Source organism: Cricetulus griseus, chromosome 3, assembly GCF_003668045.3.
Source record: "Cricetulus griseus strain 17A/GY chromosome 3, alternate assembly CriGri-PICRH-1.0, whole genome shotgun sequence".
NCBI lineage: Eukaryota > Metazoa > Chordata > Mammalia > Rodentia > Cricetidae > Cricetulus > Cricetulus griseus.
Window position 1 is genome coordinate 99,222,030 of NC_048596.1, and position 19,999 is coordinate 99,242,028.

The 19,999-nt window shown below is 44.2% G+C and overlaps 1 protein-coding gene across 1 annotated transcript in view; it reads right to left on the reverse strand.

Moving 5' to 3' along the window:
- P4ha3 (prolyl 4-hydroxylase subunit alpha 3) overlaps positions 1 to 18,783 on the reverse strand; it is a 33,616-nt gene extending 14,833 nt beyond the window's left edge. The window contains 8 exon segments of the mRNA XM_027407497.2: positions 643 to 819; positions 1,013 to 1,176; positions 4,895 to 4,946; positions 7,689 to 7,838; positions 11,634 to 11,857; positions 13,233 to 13,375; positions 18,369 to 18,511; positions 18,514 to 18,783. Coding sequence (XP_027263298.1) covers positions 643 to 819; positions 1,013 to 1,176; positions 4,895 to 4,946; positions 7,689 to 7,838; positions 11,634 to 11,857; positions 13,233 to 13,375; positions 18,369 to 18,511; positions 18,514 to 18,783 — 1,323 coding nt within the window.
- Positions 18,784 to 19,999: the final 1,216 nt, after the last annotated feature.

Genomic DNA, 19,999 nt, shown 5'->3' on the forward strand with positions numbered 1-19,999 from the left:
GTGGCAAACTGTTGCTGTCAATAAGGTTCAGGGCCACTTATTACCAAGCATAACTTAGCCTGAACTTATTAGTAGAAAGAATAACAGCAGACTGGCAATCAGCATACTCTAAACTCCAGTCCTGACTCTAGCTACATGCTTACTTTAACCAAACCAGTTCCCTTTTCTGGGCCCCAGTTTCCTCTTTAACAGAGTCATGAAGTTGAGTCTGGTCATCGAATCTACTCTGTCTGTCAATATGTACTAGTATTTCAGTTCTTGTCCTGTCAAGTTCTTTTCTTCTACTCATAATGAGGAAAAGTTGACACTGGGGAAGTCTTGTCTATATTTTCTGAGATCACTTTGATATATAATGATATGCCCAGGTCTCAAGCACACTATTGGTTGGATTTTGACCACTTTCTGTAGCTACGTGTCCCACAGCTCAAAGAAGATATTGCCAGCACAATCTGAACACCTCCTAAATCCCCGGCACCTTATCCTTTCCCACTAAAGGCAAGAACAGCTGTGATATTCCCCACTACTGACTGGCCTTATGGAATGAATGGTGTTTTGAACTTCTGGACTAAGAAAAAGTCTTGCCATGACAGCTATATGCTTTCCAGGCATGTGGGGACACAAAGGGGATTTGAGGATACTCACCCACGGTTCTGCAAGCTCTCTAATCTTCTGAGCTTCTGCATCACTAACAAAGTCATGGTAGAGAGCCACAAAGGGTCTCAGGTGGATGACCTCCTTGCGGGCAGGCTGGAGCAGCAGGTAGGGGCTGGAATTGGTCTCGTAGGAGCAGTAGAGTCTGGGGTTCTGGTAGTGTGTGGGCTGGAAGGAAAGAGTAGAGTAGATATAAGAAAAGAAGGGTCAGGCTCCTGAGAGCCACAGCACAAAACTGGAACTTGAGGGTAATAGAAGATGAAATCACTCCAGTGTTGTTTGGTAAGTTGTATTGTCTTTGAGGCATCAGTTTTTCCCTCAAGTTATCCCAACTCCAGTCAATTTCCCTGAGGAATCCTACCTGGGAGCCCAGAGTCTGGCACAGCCCCTCGTATGTGTCTCTGGTCTGGAGGTTGGGCACGTTGGGCCTCTGAATGACAGTTTCAGTTGCCATCTGGAGAGCGTTCTGTGACAAGAGCCTTTCATATTTCAACACATTCCTGGCCATCCTCTTATTATCTGGGTCTGGGGGAAATCCAAACAGGAAATAACACAGATGAATAAATACTGGCCCCAGGAAGAACACTCAAGATTTCCTGCAGTGGGGTGTGCTGGCACATGTCTTTTCTTTTCTTTCCTTTTTTTTTTGTATTTTTAAAATTAATTTATTTTTTACATTCCAATCCCAGTTTCCCCTCCCTCTTCTCCTCCAGCTCCCCCCACATGTCTTTTCTTTAACTACAGTTTTCAGGAGGCAGAGGCAGAGGCAGGAGGACCTCTGTGAGTTCCAGGCCAGCCAGGGCTACATTGTGAGACCTAGTCTCAAAAAGAAAGAAAGAAGGCGAGAGAGAGAGAGAGAGAGAGAGAGAGAGAGAGAGAGAGAGAGAGAGAGAGAGAGAGAGAGAGCAAGCCTTCCTGGAGCTTCACAATCACACTGGACTGACGCCTGGACACCTTAAAAAACGTCTCATGGCAGTGTCCTTCTTCCTAAAAGAGCATCTGGCATTAAAAAATTGACTGGCCTGGGCCTGCTGGACCTGAGGGATGACTGTTAGTATGCTTAGACAGGGGATAGTGTGGTCAGTTCTATGTTAGAAAGGAAGCTCCATCCATCCATCCATCCATCCATCCATCCATCCATCCATCCGTCTGTCCACTCATCAGATCACTTAATAGATGTTCAAAACCATGTTCTATGCTAAATTCTGTGCAAGGCTGACCTCCTGGAGCACAGCATCCAGTAACTACTTAGAAAAGGACATGGCAAGTAAGAGCAGTAGAAGAAAGCTCAGTCATCACCTCAAGTACAGGTCCAACCTATTCTTATATATTACATTTATGGATTGGGAGGTGTTATGTGTATGTGAGCATGTGTGTGTGTGTGTGTGTGTGTGTGTGTGTGTGTGTGTGTGTGTGTGTATTCATGTTCTTGTGCATTTGTAAATACACATGGAAGGGTGCACATGCATTGGACTTGGCATTGTGGTCAAGAATCATCCTCCATTGCTCCCAACCTTATTCATTGAGGTAGGGTCTTTCAATTGAACCCAGAGCTGCCAGATTTGGCTAGTTTTGCTAGTGAACTTGTGGAGATTTCTTGTTTTCACTTTTGACTCTGAAGGCTGGAGTTACAGGTGGGTCTTCACACACACACCCAGAATTTTATGTGTATTTCTATTGATCTGGACTCTAGTCCTCATGCTTTCGAGGTATGCACTTTAATAAGAGTCATCATCCCAGCCCCTTAATATGTTTATACTACTAGTTACTCTTGCATTTCCAGACCACCTAGTGACTTCCATATCCTGTTCTTTGTCAAGGTATCAGAAAGGAATAGTGTTAGAGCCTTCTCTCAGCAGATGGTGCCAGGATCCTTCTAGATAACCAAAATCCACAGATGATCAAGTCCCATTCATAAAATAGTATAGTGTTTGCAGACAGTTTATGCACACCCACCAACAGACTTCAAATCATCTCTAGTTTATTTATAATACCCAACATAATATAAATACTGTATTATATACAAGTAAAGAGATAGTCATTACACTGAGCTGCTTAGGGGATAAAGTCAAGAGGAAAGGCTATTGTTTTTGACCCAACACAGTGTTTTGTAGATTACTGTTTGTAATCTAACAAATAAAACTTGCCTGAAGATCAGAATGCAGAGCTAAGTCACTAGTTAACCACACACACCCTAAGCCACTACTTCGTCACACACCTAAGACACTAGACCCATAGAGGACAGGCAGTCATGGCCACACTTTTAATCCCAGCACTCTGGAGACAGAGGCAGATGGATCTCTGTGAGTTCCAGGCCACTCTGGGTTATATGAGAGTGAATCAGTCTAAAAGAGAATCAGAGCTCACACCTTTGATCCCAACACTAGAGAGGAACATAAGGCAGGAGCTCAGTGCAGTGCAGTCTGAGGTTTGATGGAGAGCATTGCAGTCTGCAGTCACTCTGAGGACAGGATTGCCCCGCTTTGGTCTGAGCATTGGTAGAGGTGAGAACTCCAGTGGCTGACTGCTTTGCTTCTCTGATTTTCAGTTTTAACCCCAATTTCTGTCTCTAGGTTTGTATTATTTGTGCTGCAATGTTTTTCTTGTATTGATTGAATCCATGGACACTGAGCCCAGAGATAGATAAGGAGGGCTGAACACACTAGGCGGATTCATTCAAAAGTTATGAGTGATTGCAGTTTAAAGGTACTCCACAGGGGCTCGTGCATGTAGGTTCAGTTCCCAGCACCCACATGGTGGCTCACAACCATCTGTAACTCCAGTTCCAGAGGACCTGGCACTATCTTCTGGCCTCCATGCACACCAAGCATGCACATAGTACACAGACATACATGCAGGCAAAATATACACATAAAATAAAATTTAAAAAAGAAGCCCTCAAACACTTGGTGATATTAGTGATTTTACAACTTATTTTAGTAGCTAAATACTTAAAGGAAAATCTAGGAAGCCATCTACCAACAAAATTTTAAGTAACAATCTTGAAGTTCAGCTTCTCAGCATCTCCTCCTTTTGCTGTTGACATAAGGCATTCCCTGATGGGGCTGAGCTGGACTGGGCAGGATGCCTGCATAGCCAAGTGAGCTCTGGTTTTCAGGGGAAGAACTGATAGCTCTCAGTAAACAGTCGAAGAAGTGAATAGCCCTCTGAGTCACTCCCTTCTCACATACACAGTGCACATTGATTTTATTCATTCCCAGGTTTCCTTCCAAAACCTGGGTCTTCAAGCAGCCTCTGAAGAACCTGGCTCTGAGCCTAGATTTGTTCCTGTTGAAAGAACAAGCTGGGAAGGGGCAGGTTGACATCTTCTAAGCATTTTTTCAACTAACTCATAAATTTCCCCTTTCAATGATCTGTGTGTAATAATAAAAAAGGATGGCTGGGGCCTGGGGAGGTGGCTCACAGAGTGCTTGCTGTGAAAGCAAGGGAGCCTGAGTTCAAATCCCCAGCACCGCCACACAAAGCTGGGCATGGCCACCCACCTGCAGGTGGAATCCCAGCTTTTGGGGGGTGAAGACAGGCAGATTGTGGGATCTTGGGAGCTCACTAGCCAGATGGCTTAGACAAAGCAGTGAACTTCCGGTTCAGTGAAAGACCTTGTCTTACAAAAAAGGTGAAACAAGGGAGGGAGGCAGAGACAGGCAGATCTCTGTGAGTTCAAGGCCAACCTGGTCTACAGAGCTCCAGAACAGACTCTAAAGCTACAGAGAAACCCTGTCTAGAGGAGAGAGGGAGAGAGAGGGAGGGAGGGAGGGAGGGAGAGAGAGAGAGAGAGAAGAGAGAGAGAGAGAGAGAGAGAGAGAGAGAGAGAGAGAGAAGGTAGAAGGACTGCAGAGATGGCTTAGTGGTTAAGAGCCCTGACTCCTTTCCTAGAGGATCTGAGTTCTATTCCCAACACTCACACAGCAGCTCACAACTGTCTGTAACTCCAGTTCCAGAGAATCTGGTATCTTTTGACTTCCCCAGGCATCTGGCATGCAAGTGGTGCACATGCAGACAGACAAAATACTCATACACATAAAAATACTCATAAAGTAAAATAAAAATTGAATTTAAAAAAGAGACATCAATAAAGGAAGATACCCAGTAACCCAGTATCCTCCTCTGGTCTCTGCATGCATGAACATAGGCACGCACACACACACACTATACTTCACTTTCAAGAAGAATTAAAGGTTGGGGCAGAAGTGAGATGGGTAACTTATGCCTTAGTGTCACTTACTGTAGTGAAGGAACTCTCGGGAGAGGCTGAGGGCACATGAAACATTTCCTGCCTTATTAAAAAAGAAAAGAAAGAAAATGTCAACCAAAATAAAGGTATTTTCTCTAATCAAATTACTGAATAGTCTAAAAACTATAAAATATTCTTACCACAATAGATGATAAGATTTATTGAAAAAAGCAATGGGCTGGAAATGCAGAGGATTGTGGGGGTTTTGATGTTGTTTTTGCAGCCCTGCTACACATCAAGTCTCCTCATTAACAAACACATTACTACTCCCAACCCCACTTTACCAGCAAAGGTAGAAAGAAACTGTGGGATAAGCTTAATTGGACTGGTGCATAGTTTGGTGGTGAATTGCTTGCCTAGTATGTGCCTGAGTTTAACCCACAGTACCACCAAAAGAAAACAGGAAGAGGGAGAGAGAAGGAAGAGAAAGAGAAGGAGGAGGAAAAAGAGGAGGAGGAGGAGGAGGAGGAGGAGGAGGAGGAGGAGGAGGAGGAGGAGGAGGAGGAGGAGGAAGAGAGGTTGGGAGAGAAATTCTAGCAAAAGTACAGTTTATTCTTATTCTCCAGGCTTAGTGCTTCCCAGAGTCTAGACAGTGGGAAGAAAGCAACAGAAAAACTAAAACGAACTTGGCCAGCTGTGTAGGGACTAGCTGTCTGTAGCCATTCAGCCTTGGCCTCATCATGGTCAGAGTACCTAAGTGTCAGGAAGAGACTCCCACACAGGCAGGCTGCAGTCTGCCTCTGGGTGCTGCAGGGTGGTGACTGGCTGACAGGAATGTACAGACACGGAATGCCTTGAACTTTTAGCATGCTACAATGCCATTCCAGTGATAAAAGCAGTAATAATCACATTGTAAAATATATGAGGGAGATTTTAAAACATCACTCAACTGAAACCCAGCCACTTGAAGCACTTTCGACTGTATGCAGTTTTTATGTAGCCACAACCATATTTTTCATATCATTATTGTTGCCTTCTAATTTTTGCATCAAGAATACTTTTTATCATGGTACTCTTCATAGAAATTGTTTGAATGGCTGCATTTTATTTCACCCAGAAACAACATTATAGATGACAAACATTCCACTGCTGTTGGAAATGCATATTGTTCTTCACTATTTATTGCCTTGAATTATTCTGTTCTATACTTAACAGAGGACCATTTAAGTAACCCAAGAATATCCTGTACTGCCAGATACTAACTTAAAATCATAGCATTTAAAACAAGCACCAATATTACTCTTATCTTCACAAGTAAGGAAACTGAGGCTCAGGGAAGCTAAGACAGTGGTTCAAGTTTCCACAGATTCAACTTTGTCTGTGTGACTTCAGGGTCTAGGGCTTAAACACTGATTTAATTGTTACTAAAATTTTTAATTGAAAACATATGTTATATGGTCCAGAGTGGAGGGACATCTACCAGATTCCCCAGGGAGAAGTGGGATCATAAATCATTTGTAAGATGAAGTCTTCTGTGTTTTGATGCTTTTACAAATCTGAAGTAAGGTGGAATGTGCTGTGAGAGTCTACAGGGCAAGCTAGGGGGTGAGAAGAGGTAAGAAAGGCTTCATCAAGTAGGTGATACTTGAGCTGAGCCTGCCAGACAAATTGGATGTGACATGGAGAGGAAAGGAGAAAGGAAGAGGAGCCTGTCACCAGATTTACAGGGAAATAAAACAAAGCTCATCACTAGGGACTGTATTTGTAAGACGTTCTTTGGGGGGCAAACTCTTTAGCCTACTCTCTCTGAGTCTCTCTGTTGGCTCTGTCTTCTTGCTCTACTAAAACTCAACCACTTCGTGCCCTTTTTCATAGCAACAACCCAGGAGAGGTAGGAGGAGCACACAGATGTGCAGCTAAGACTATGATGACCATGGAGGGAGGAGACTGACAGCTGCTCTGAGGAGGATAAATCTGGTTTCTCAGAAACTTGTGGGTTTTGATCACCCACATGCTCCTTCTTTTTTTCTCAGGAAAACAGAGAGAAAGTGTATACATGGGACTGGGGTGTAGCTCCAGGGCAGAGCACTTGTCTACCTCATCTTAGGTTCAATTTTCTGCTCCCCAAATAACAACAGGGAACATCCTGGATTATTCACTTTAGAACCTCCAGGGAACCTTCTAGATGACGTGGGTTTTTTTTTTTTTCCCCAGCCTGTTCTTGAAGACTGTACAACTGGTGAGAAATGAGGTTAGTCATACAGAAAGATGGAAGACGTTGTATTTAGGGCAAGCGATGTCCATGCGTGATGCAGCAGGCAGCATATAAACAGTACCTAGGAAAGATGGGAGTTGTAGGAAGTCCTTAGGCTGGTACAATGGAATGGAGATGTCAATTCTGCAGCTAAAAACGGTCATGTTACAGCTGGATTTATTGCAGGTGGGAGAGGATAATCAAACTTCTCCCTTCATAGCAGCATTATGATATAGTATCAGTGATGAAGCATGGGTTAGCGAGAGCACAAAGAGCACCCTCCATTGACTGTGACCCCATCAAACACCTATATGCTGCTGTCATAGCAAGTAAGAGAGAGGTGACGATTGCAAAGTGGTCCATGCATTGGTTAGCACTCTAGACTTAGATTCAGATGTGGATTCTAAGCATATCTCTGTAAGCTTCCTGGCACTTTAAGAATGTTTTAGGAGTTTGATTTACTTACATAAATCTATGTTGATAACAAACTAATACCCTTACATTTGGTCCCCTGGGAAGATGAAGCAAATCAGAAAGTGATGTAGAACATTGTACTGATGGTAATAAAATTGAGCTTCATCATCCCCCCACCTGGAAACAGGCAAAAGCCAGGTAATCGAGGGCATCGTCCAGACTGGCCTCATCCTCCGTCTTCCACTCCCCGTAAGATCTTCGGAAAAGACTGACAGCTTCCTCCAACCATGGGATGGCATGGTAATAATCCCCCATGTCATAGGCCACCTGCAGGGAACACAAGCCACTGCAGCTTCAGTCCACAGACAGAAAAAAGAAATCATCTGGCTATTCAGAGTAGGAAGCCTCTGGGCCCCAGAAGGCTAGTTTACTTTCAAATTTATTTTGATTCTTTTTAATATCTATCATCTAATAACAGTATATGGCATTGTACTTACGGAAAGAAGACAGGGTTCTTGCATTTAAGGAATTTATGATCTAGGAGACAGAGAGATGAACTCAAGTGTGTACATCATAGGGCAAAATGGTACCAGGGCTCTAAGGACAATGCCTAATGCACTGTGGAGGTAGAGAAGGAAGAGACTTGGGGCCTCAACAGGTTTACAGAGTGGCATTCCTGACAGACCTTTCTCCAAGAAGGAAAAGGAGTTCAATGAGCAGAGGTTGTGAGGAAGTGCCTTTTAAGATGAGTGAGTGGCAAACATCAATGTCCTGTTTCCCATAATTCCCTGGGGCCTAGCATGAAGAAAACAAAAGAGAACATGAAGAGCAGGCACCCAGCCCTCTGCAGCCTGGAATGTGCTCTTAGAAGGAGATTGCTGGGAGCTTTGTGAGGAATCAAATGCACTTAATCCATTCAATACTTTCTGGTCACTATGCATCCTTAAAGCCCTGAATCAGTGAGAGCTTGTGAACAAACCAGTCACTACAGCACAGCCCATCCTCCACTGTAATGAGGACAGACACGAGGAATGTGGTGGTAGCTGAGCAGGTCAGTTCTGATAAACGTCGGAATGCGGGGCAACATGGCAGCCTGTACCAGACATGGTTCCTGTCTCCTGCCAGCTTACAGTTAAGTGGAACACCAGACCTTTGGGGAGAATTTCCTGGAAGTCAATACTGAAGCAACATGGAATTATAAAGTCACTGAGTTGGAACAACTCTCACAAAATGATCTCACTGAGGTGTAAGTGCCAGTCAGGGCAGGACCTAGAGATGCTGCCAGTCTGCAGGCAAAATAATAGAGCAGTTCCCATCTCAGGGCTGCCTTTAGCCTGTGGTGTTGTCTTGCTGGCCCTTCACACATTTCTTATTTGTAAAAAAGGTTGAATTTAATAATAATAATAATAACTTAACCTTTTCTCTGTCAAATTAACTGTGTGTGTTGTGTGTATATGTACATGTGTGTTATGTATGGTGTGTGTATTTATATCTCTGTGTGATGTATGTAAGCATGTGTATTGTAGTATAGGTATTCCTATATGTGTGTTATGTATATGTATATATGATATGTGTGGTATATACGTGTGTATGTGTAATATATATATATTACATATATATATGTATATATATATTACATATATATATGTATATATATATTACATATATATATGGGGTGTATATGTGGTATGTGTGTATGTGGTGTGTGTGTATGAAATGTCTGTGTGGTGTGTGGTGTGTATGTATGTGGGGGCAGTGTATGTGTGGTATGTGTATTAGTATGTATATGTGTGATGTGTGTATATATGTTTACGTGTATGCAGGTTGTGTGTGGTATGTGTGTGCTATGTGTGTGGTGTGCATGTATGTATATGTTGTATGTGTATGTATGTGATGCAGGAGATTGAACACAGAGTTTCATGCATGCTAGCGAGCTACATCCTAGTCCTAAGCATTTAGCTGATATTTTCATGGGGAATTTCAAGTTCTAGCAATATGGTAGACTGACATAACTGGAATTCTTTCACACATAAATATTTAGACATTTTAAATAAAATACAAGAAAAAACATAAGGTTACATGTTTTCAAAGAAAAAATTTAAATGCCAGGTGGTAGAAACAAAAATATAGCTGAAAACTTAAGTAGTTAGCACATTAGCTTATGCTGTGTAGGATGTGGGAGGCTGAGGCTAGCCTGGGCTACAGAGTGAGACAAAAAGGAAAATGAGAGATAAAGACGAGCAGTCACAGGACACAGTAAGAATGCTAATAGCAGCCTTCCTCACAGTAGTTCAAACAGGAAGTAGTGTGAGCACATAGCAACAGGAGACGAAATAAATAGTTTGTGATATATCCACAAAATAGGTGAATACAATGAACTACTGACTGGAGAGATGGTTCAGCTCACACACAGACATACATACACACATTTACCACACACAACACAGGCTTCTCTTGCTGAGGATCTGGGTTGAATTCCCATTACTCATATGGAGGCACATAAGCACCCACAACTCCACAGGGGATCTGATGCCCTTTTCTGACCTCTGAAAGCACCAGGCATACATGTGGTACACAGACACATGTGTGAGCAAGATACTCACACATAAAACAAAATGAATAAATCTTTTAAATGAATTACTAACACATACAACAACATAAATGCATTCTATAGCAAAAGCTGCAGAGAGAAGAAGCCAACTCTGAAGATAATGGCCTGTTTGGTAGAGCACACCAGTGACCTAGATAGCGGTAAGGTGGTAGGAGTGAGAGGGAAAAACCTGTAAATAAATATAGCCAAATTTGAAAATGTCTTTCACCTCATTTATACCTGTAACTGCTTTTGATATTTTTCTATGCATTGCCCTATTTGAAATTTGAAATGCATTGTCTTTCAAATAAATGCAGAAATAGAGATTTTCAGCAAGACTTTCAGGAAGTTGGCTTACTAAATTTCAGTATATGGCTTATGGTTTTCAAAATATGGCCAAGAGGCTCTACTAGCGAGCATTAACTGGTGTGGTGCACCCAGTTGCTTGAACTAGCCACGTGCACGACTGGAGCCTGGTTCTACTCAGGACCACAGAGAAACAGGAAGCAGAGAGGCTCACTGTTCATAGATCTGAGAGACTGATTCCCCAAGCTTGGAACTAGGACCCGTGAAGCCCACTGTTAGGTCCGCTAATGAACTTGGATGGGGGTGGGGAGGACAAAACAATAACACTTTTCTGCAATAAGCATCTTCAAAATGAAAAATAATAATAACTTACCCCATGCCTTTTTAAGGCAAAGTCTGGCAAAAAGTATATTATAAAACAACCCAGTATGACCAAAAATCAGCTAAATACACCTATGGGAGTTTCCTGAGGTCTACCTCCTCAAGTTGCACATCAAGGTGCACAGCCTTGGTTGTTGTTTTACAGTAACTTAACTCAGTATTTATAAATACCTGAGGAACATTGAAAAGGATTCCAGAGCATCCTGGGAGACCTTACCTTTCATGTCACCATCAAGAAACCCCTCTTCACCCTTGCTTCTGCTTACCACCCACTGATTCATACACCTGTAGGGTGTATAGTTAGTGTGGAAAAAAAGAGAAAGATGCTTTTTGTCTAGTTTATGTCTTTCATCCTGGTATGTTTAATTAAACCATTTTATATGTGAAGGATGTAGCTCAGTTAGTAGAGTGCTTGGCTAGCATGAATGAGACCCTGGGTTTCATTCCCAGCATTGCAGAAACTGGGTATGGTATGACCCCAGCACTGGAGAGGTAGAGGTGGGAAGACCCTGGCAAGCTTAACACCAACCCAGGATACACAACACCCTGTTGGAAATAAAGAAAAGCTATTCACACTCAAGAACTTTCTAATATCTGATGACTTCGCTTTCCCATGGCAAGAGCATGGGGTTTAGCGCTGAAGGACAATGCTCACATTTGGTTCTGTTACTTTGCATTATGCAGTCTCGGTGATCTACCCTGTCTGAAACTTGGTTTCCTCCTCTGAAAACAGGAATATCAAACGTCAAGGCTTACCACAAGCATAGGGAATACATAAACACCGTTGGGACACAGTTCATCCATAAGAAACTAGAACTGAGCAGTTGGCCCTCTTTGTGTGTCACCTTGCCTACTTGGAAGCAGTCATCCGCTGTGAGGGAGAAGAGCTGCCTGGGACTGTACAGGTCAGTGATGGAGGAGCCCGTGACCCTCTGGAAGACACCCTGGGCCAGGCCCTTCACGTTGAGCATGTACACATCCTGCAGCCGCATCAGGGCCCTTGCTGCTCCCTCGAGGTCCTCAAAGGCAGGAAGGTCTTGCTCTACCTTCTCATAACCATCCTTCAGAGCTGTAAAAGAAGTAAGAGTGTCACCCAGCCTCCAAACACAGGTGGTGAGAATTTATTCCATCTGACCTCCTGCTCAAAGAGCCCCCAGCAGCAAGCTCAGTTCCCAACACTAAGTGTATTAAAGGAGTGTGTGTGTGCTTGTGTGCATGTGTGTGTATGTTGTGTGTGTGTGTGTGTGTGTGTGTGTGTGTGTGTGCCTGTGCGTGCTCACAAGACAGTGAGCATGTATGCATACTCGAGCATGCATTTGTGTGTGTGCATGCATGCGTGTGTGTGTGTGTGTGTGTGTGTGTGTGTGTGTGTGTGTGTGCTCAAGCATGCATGCAGGTGACCACAGAGGCCAGAAGAGCACGTTAGATCCACTGGAGTTGGTGTTACAGGCAGTTGTGAGCTATTGGGATGTAGACACTGGCATCTGAATTGAGTCCCCTTGGAAGAGCAACAAGTGCTCATAAACACTGAGGCATCTCTCCAGCCCTCCAGAGTAGATTCTTAACATGACTATCTGGAAGAAGGACATTCAGAATAATGGCATGGAGGGATTGAAATGAAATAAAGTGCATAGCCTCATCATATTGCCCTTTAGTGGGAGGCAATTTTTCTTTTTCTTTTTTCGAGACAGGGTTTCTCTGTGTAGCTTTGGAGCCTATCCTGGCACTTGCTCTGAAAACCAGGCTGGCCTCGAACTCACAGAGATCCGCCTGCCTCTGCCTCCCAAGTGCTGGGATTAAAGACGTGCACCACCAACGCCCGGCGAGGCAATTTTTCTTAACCTCCCCAAACTAAACAACTTCTTACAGTGCAAGGTAGACTAAATTAGGAAAATGACTTGTTGCATTACTCTCATTTTCAAGTTTAAAATCTTCAAATAGAAACTACTAGAAGGCAGGGCAGTGGTGGTGCACACCTTTGATCCCAGCACTAAGGAGGCAGAGGCAGGTGATTTTCTGTGAGTTCAAGGCCAGCCTGGTCTACAAATCAAGTTCCAGGATAGGCTTGGAAGCTACACAGAGAAACCCTGTATGGAAAACCAAAGCCAAACCAAAACAACAACAACAACGACAAAAAGAAACTACTAGAAGGCCACAGCTATCTAAACATAAAAATACATAAACACACACACATAACTGGGTAGTACATACTTCTTCACTTGATGTAGTGGAGATCAAACAAGGTAATAGATATGAAGGCATTTTCTAATCTAAAATCATAACCTATTAGCAAAGGGACCAACTCTATAGACTTTAAAGGGCTTGACAGCTCAAGTAATTCCTGTCCACTCTGTTACTCCGCATTGTAACTCAAGAGGATCTCTCTCCTTACACTGAGTCAGGAGCTAGAAGATTTCCCCATGCTTCACAGCCCTCCTCATTACCTCGGATGTTCTCAGTGGCCTCCAGACTATGTACCACATTCCTCCAGTCAGACTGCAAACGTTTGATGAGAGTAAAGGCAAGTAGAGGGTTCACTACAGGGATTGTCACATCCTCATGCAAAGAAAGTACCTTGTCATAAAATCTGAAAGAAATGATAAAGAATTATCTCACCTCTAAACACAATTGTTACATCAAGAAGGCTGGCATGGTGAGAACTCACTTGGTAGCCCATGCAGACCTTGAACTTATCCTCCCAACATAGCCTCCCAAGTTACAAGCCTGTGACGCCAGACCCAGCTTCAACACATGTCTATGAAATAATGAATAAAATACATTCTTCCAGAAGCCAGGAGCCAAACCTTGAATAAGACAGTGATATTGGTCCCAGTGACTCAAAAGTCCAGTGGATGAGCTAGACACAATTATGTCATAGATGCAGTACTAGACTGTATAACAAGACCAGAAGAGAGCAAAGAGGGTTATTTAGCCAAAGCAAGTGAGAGTGGAATTGCTAGGACCTGTTTACATAAATGAGTTTATGAGAGAGTGAGGAAGAAAATTCAGAAATGGAAGCAACTGAGCAAAAAGGCTAAGGATGGGATGGCATGAGACAAGAAGAGTTTAAACCATCATAGTGGCCATCGGGGAAGAATGGGATGGGTTCAAGGGAGCAATTCAGGAATCACGACAGAAACTGGTGGCAATCATAGCAGGAACAAAAAGTGAGGCTGTTCTGTTCTTTCAACTCGGTGACATTATCAGAAAATGCTGGAAGTGGTAGGGCCTGGAGGGACCATCTTTCTAATTAATTTTTCATGGGTGTTCTACAAGGGTGTTCATGTAGGCAAAGGATGCTGCTTTCTCCTGCTATACTGTGGTTACCACATGGTGATGGGGTTTATATTATTGAAATGTATTGATCATGTTGAATAGGGTGGTTACGGGTACCTCTTATCCTCCAAGAGCTTTTTCTCCTTACTCAAAAATTAATTTCAAAATCCATAAACAACAACAAATGGAAGCAGGATGTAGGAATATACACAAGAGCTCACTGGACACTGAGTCTTTGGGGGGAAGCGGGGGACTTTGCTGATGGGATGGTGTGAGAAAGAATTATGGAACAAGTGACGGGAAGTCCGCTGCTTTGATGCAGTGTAATCTGAGGATTTCCAAAGAGTGAGGCTCTCAACAAACGAAGGAAGCCTGAAATAGACACAATGCACTCCATAGCTTCCACGAAGTCAAATGTTCAACTACTTGTTCATAAACTAAAGAACAAGAATCTGGGCCTGGGTGACCCAAGCAGGACACAGAAGCCTGTCAAGTCCCATGGTGTCTCTGACCCAAAGACGGGGGGGGGGGGGGGGGGGGGCTGCTTGTGAGCTGCTCCTCTGGGGTTCCAAACCCAAACCAGCCTACAGGGTGTTGAGGCTGTTTTACTGCCCATTCTTTCCTGCTTGGGCTCCATATGGAACCATTTAGTGAACTGCTAGACAGAAAGAAAAAAAAAAAATACAAGTGCTGGCCTGAGCCAAGTCCAGCCTAAAAAGTAAAGTGTCCAGGAACAATTGAGGCTGAGCACAGAGTGATTTTTACAAGACAGTTGGATAGGGAGGAGCTGGGAGGAGGCCTAAAACTAACTCTGACCCAGCCCCAACCAGCTGTCTGCACTGGAAGGTGAAAAGGCTTCTCTACTCTACAGATCTCTTAGGGCCCTTTCTCTTTACATCTGCTATTTCTTCCCATCACTCTTTCCACAATGAAATAAATAGACCCCTTATTAGTGCAAGGACAAATGTTTAGCAGGCATCCAAACTAACAGATGCAAAAAGGGAAGGAAGTGTGGCACAGGAGTGACTTTTATCCCAAGTTAATCATCGTATCAAAGCACTGCCTACACTTTGTCTTCCTTGCATCCCGGGTCACATTCTGGTTTGTTTTAGACCAGGGCTTGCCTCTTCACAGCAGCACATCAAGCAATGCAGTGGTCACATATGACTTTCTTTCCCTTCCACACAGAAAAGGAAGGGGGGAAATCTATAGACTGATATCTGAGGCTGGCTAGGAATGCAAAACTTGGCTGTATGCCCAGCCTCTGAGCAAACAACTCCTTTCCAGAGACCGAGTTACGGGACGCTGAAGGCAAACCTCAGGCTTTCCCAAATGGCCTTTTGCTTTAACAAATGCTGCTGAGAGTGGAAAATCAGATCCTTTCCTTCAAGAATCTGCACATAAAATTCGCAATCCAATCCCTGCAATAAGCATCCTGGGTAGGTTATTCAACCACAATACATGGGCTATGCCAATTTAATGTGTTTCTCCTTTGAAATTGAGAAATGGCTTTGTCATCATGCTTCTGGGACACTCTGAATGCTTCATTCTGAGCCCAGAAATAATTCCACTCTTTCACTCTTTGTAGTTTTTAAATGGTAGCAATACAAATATGCTAGGGATGGGCTTGACACGCATGGCGACTGTGCTCCCTGCTAGTACATTGATGCGGACCCTAACTAGCACATTTTCTATGCATTAGCGGGGAGGGGGAGCATCAGCAGCCAAAGCCACTTCATTTCCTGACTTGGAAATTCAAGAATATAAGCCTCAGGCCTTAGAAGTAACATTTCAACTTATATATAAAATCAGCAGTTTGAGACTATAGAAAAATGAGCTGAAACTGCTCAAATTCTTGTTTTTAAAAGCAAACATTTTGCTGGGCTTTCAAGCAAGACTAGGACAGAATTGCAGCCTCTAATACATCAAATTGAGCTGGATGAAATTAAATGTTCATAGTTATCAGAGAAAAGAATCTAGGCTTTTAAAAAATTCCCTTTAGGGCTGGAGAGATGGCTCAGAGGTTAAGAGCACTGACTGCTCTTCCAGAGGTCCTGAGTTCAATTCCCAGCAACCACATGGTGGCTCACAACCATCCATTATGAGATCTGGTGCCCTCTTCTGGTGTGCAGATATACATGGAAGCAGAATGTTGTATACATAATAAATAAATAAAATCTTTAAAAAATTCCCTTTAACCTTTTAGAATCCCAGTTAGGGGGTACAGCTGACAGGGTAGTAGTTTCAAAAGCTTTATTTGAAACAGGGTCTCACTGTGGCTGGGGCTGTCCTCAAAGTCACAGCATTCTTCCCGCTTTAGCCACCTGGTGCTGAGATTATACTTATCTTGGTTTTTGGTTGTTTGTTTGTTTTTTGAGACAGGGTTTCTCTGTGTAGCCCTAGCTGTCCTGGAACTCACTCAGTAGACCAGGCTGGCCTCGAACTCACAGAGATTCTCCTGCCTCTGACTCTCGAGTGCTGGGATTAAAAGCGTGTGCCACCATTGCCTACTGATCAGCCAGTCTTAAATAGCTATAAAAAGCTAACATTTGCCCAGTAATTTACTATATGCTAAGCACAGAGATAAGTAAATTTACCTGGAACTCAATTGTTCCAAGAACCATGCAGTAATAAGTGCTACTTATTTTAAGTCATCATTGTATATAGATTAGGGAACTAAAGCTTAAAGATGTAACAAGGACAGTGTCAGGAATTCAGAGGTCTGTTGAGCTCCCGAATCTACACTCTAGCCACTCTGTACTCCAGCCTCTGACAAAGCCCAAAGTAGTTGTGGGGCTGTTTTGGATCCTGACATATCAGATAATGTGCGTAGGGGTGGGCATCAGAAAGTAATGGAATGGACACTGGAAATTAATAAAAATAACCTCCTCTTCTTTTTAGTGTAGACAGGTCTATTAGTTTTTCCTAAACTTGCCTCATGTTCATAGAATGTTCTTTCTTAGTGTGAGAATGTGACCTGGAATTTTTGACAAACCAATTTGGATAACACAGCCTGGAAAAATGCTTGTTTGCACACAAGTCATAAGTTACCACCAATGGCTATTTGAAGTGCAGACTTCAGGATTAAGCCAACTCTTATGAAACTGACTGTCCTTAATGATCATTTCTTATAAACATTTGTGTGAGTGAACAGGGAGAGTCTGGGTGTTGGGATGAACTGAAGTTTAAAGTTAACTCAGGGAGAGTCTGGGTGTTGGGATGAACTGAAGTTTAAAGTTAAAGCTAGGAATCAAATGATCTGCTTGTGCTCTGTCTAGACAGGCTGTAAGATCCTTTGTATTTATGCGGAAACAACTGCTTCTTCTAGTCTGGGGGCTTCTCAGTGCCCGAAGCAAAGAAGGCACAAAATGTGTGACATCATATACAAACATTCCTTTTTTGTCTTTGACACTGATTAGTGTCCTTTGTCCTACATTTTTTGTTGTTGTCTTTTGTTTGTTTTTTGTTTTTTTGAAATTGGGTTTCTCTATGTAGCTGTCCTGGAACTCATTCTTAGAATAGGCTGGCCTCGAACTCACAGTGATCCACCTGCCTCTACCTCCTGAGTGTTGGGAAAGGCGAGTGTCACCACAGCCCAGAATGTCCTACATCTTACAACGGTTTACCTCCCAGTAGTTTAGCACTACTTTGCTGACTGCATAGAAAATAACGTTGGCTGTGTGTTTTTGCATGCCATTACCTAGCATGAAATGGCTTTTCACCGTGTTTTCTTGGAGTCAGATATTTTCACACACATATAATCTCTCAATTACCACTTACATCCAGAGAGCTTTTACCTGTGGGAAAAGATAGAATAGCCGAAATGGGCTCCTCGCTGTCCCATTGTGTGTGTGGCTATCCACAGCTTGCCATCGCATTTGTGAGATTCAACTGGATTCCATGATCACCATGGAACACTTTTTCACAGTGGACACGTTGGGGATAGGGGGAGGGGCCACGCCCCGACGTGTGTGTATGTCTCTGTGTGTGTGTGTGTGTGTGTGTGTGTGTGTGTGTGTGTGTGTGTGTATGAGAGAGAGAGAGAGAGAGAGAGAGAGAGAGAGAGAGAGAGAGAGAGAGAGGGAGGGAGGGAGGAGGGAGGGAGGAGGAGGGAGGGAAAGAGAGAGAGAGAGAGAGAGAGAGAGAGAGAGAGAGAGAGAGAGAGAGAGAGAGACCTCTCACAAGGTATGGCACAGAACTCCCATTTCCCCACTCCTCCAAAAAGTGTCTCGGGGTCCCCAACACCGTGACAATGGGTCTGGAAGTCTCGCCTGACACCGCAGAGCCCGCCCGGGCCCCCTCACCTGGTCAGGTCGCGCAGCCGCGCCTCCTCCCCTCGCAGGTAGCGCCTCAGTGTCCCCAGCAGCCGGCGCTCGGGCGCCAGGGCGCGCGCCACGCTGGTCAGCGCAGAGAAGGTGTCCTCCCGCGCCGTGGCCGCCGCGGGGTCCCTGCCCCTAGCGCCAGCAGCGCCAGCAGCGCCGCCAGCCGCGCCCTGAGCCCATCGCGGGGTCGCGCTTCTCTCCGCGCTCCCGCCCGGCACCGCCCCCGCCGGCCACCCCGCCCACCGCTCCCGCCCGCAGCCTCGAGTCGCCCTCCCCTCGCCCGCCTCCCGCCACTCCACAGCCCGCCGCTAACACCACACTGATTTTTACCATGCTTTTCACACTTGGGGAGACTGAGGCAGAGAGGGTGAGCAGTGAATTCTCTAGTTACGGCCATGCTGCGCCAAACTACTGGATCCTGGGGGGACCTCCGGAGGGTGACAGATACTGCATGGTGACAGAAGCGTGGTGGCAGGAGGGGAGAGAAATGCTTCAGAGGACGGGGCCGGGCGTCCTTGTGAAAGATGGCTAGGACTTACAAGAAGATGAAACTTTGGGATCGAGTCACCACATAGTGACAAGAAGTGTAGTCATAGTCTACTAGGCTGCTTGTTTCTTCCACCCCGTTACTCATTAGCCCGACAATGCTCATTCATTTACTCATTCATTCAAGTGTTCAGCAACATCTGTGCTATGGTAAGTGCAAATGCAGCCCTCCCTTCACAAGGGGAGATGGAGATGTAAATCACCACAAAAACACGTTATGGGTAATCACTGTGCAGTGGGTGAGAACACCTAGGAGGGGGCCCGCCTGGCATGCATGGACAGGGAGAGGGCTTCACGAAGCTAAGGTGTGTAGTTCTAACAGGATCTTGACTTTAAGGTCATCCTGGATTATCCTGGTGGTCTCAGTACAATTGCCAAGGTCCTTTAAAAAGGGCAAAGAAAAATACAGGACAATAAAAGCAAAGATACTGTGTTGCTGACTTTCAAAGTGAATCAGTGGTCTGTGAGTAACAGATTGAAGGCAGCTTCTAGGTTAGGTTAGAGGAGAGACTCTTTCCCAGCCTGCAGAAGGAACAAACACCTGCTGACACCTTAATTTTAGTTCAGTGACACCTTCATCTTCATTTGTTTTGGTTTGAATCTGAAATGTACCCCACAGGCTCATTCTCTTGAATTCTTGGTTGGAAGTGAGCTGTGGCACTTTGGGGAAATGGGCTTACATAGTCCACTAGTGTAGGTTTAGGGTTATTACAGCCAGACTTCACTACAGCCTGAGCCATCAGGTCCTCTGGGTGATGTTAGCATGTACCACATGTTCTAGCCACTACCACGGAGCAGGTCCTGACACCATACCTTCCTTTCCATGATGGGCCCCATGAGCCAAAATAAATCTTTTCTCCCTTACATTGTATCTGTCACAGTGAAAAAGTACCTAATACATCACTTCAGACTTTGGAATTCTGAGATAGTAGGATAACAAATTTAAGTTATTATAAGCCAAGAGTTTGTTTATTATAGTTTGTGATCATTTGTTTAAGTAATAGGAAACTGTGGCTGGCGAGACAGCTCAGCAATTAAAGAGTGCATACTGCTCTTGCCGAAGACCT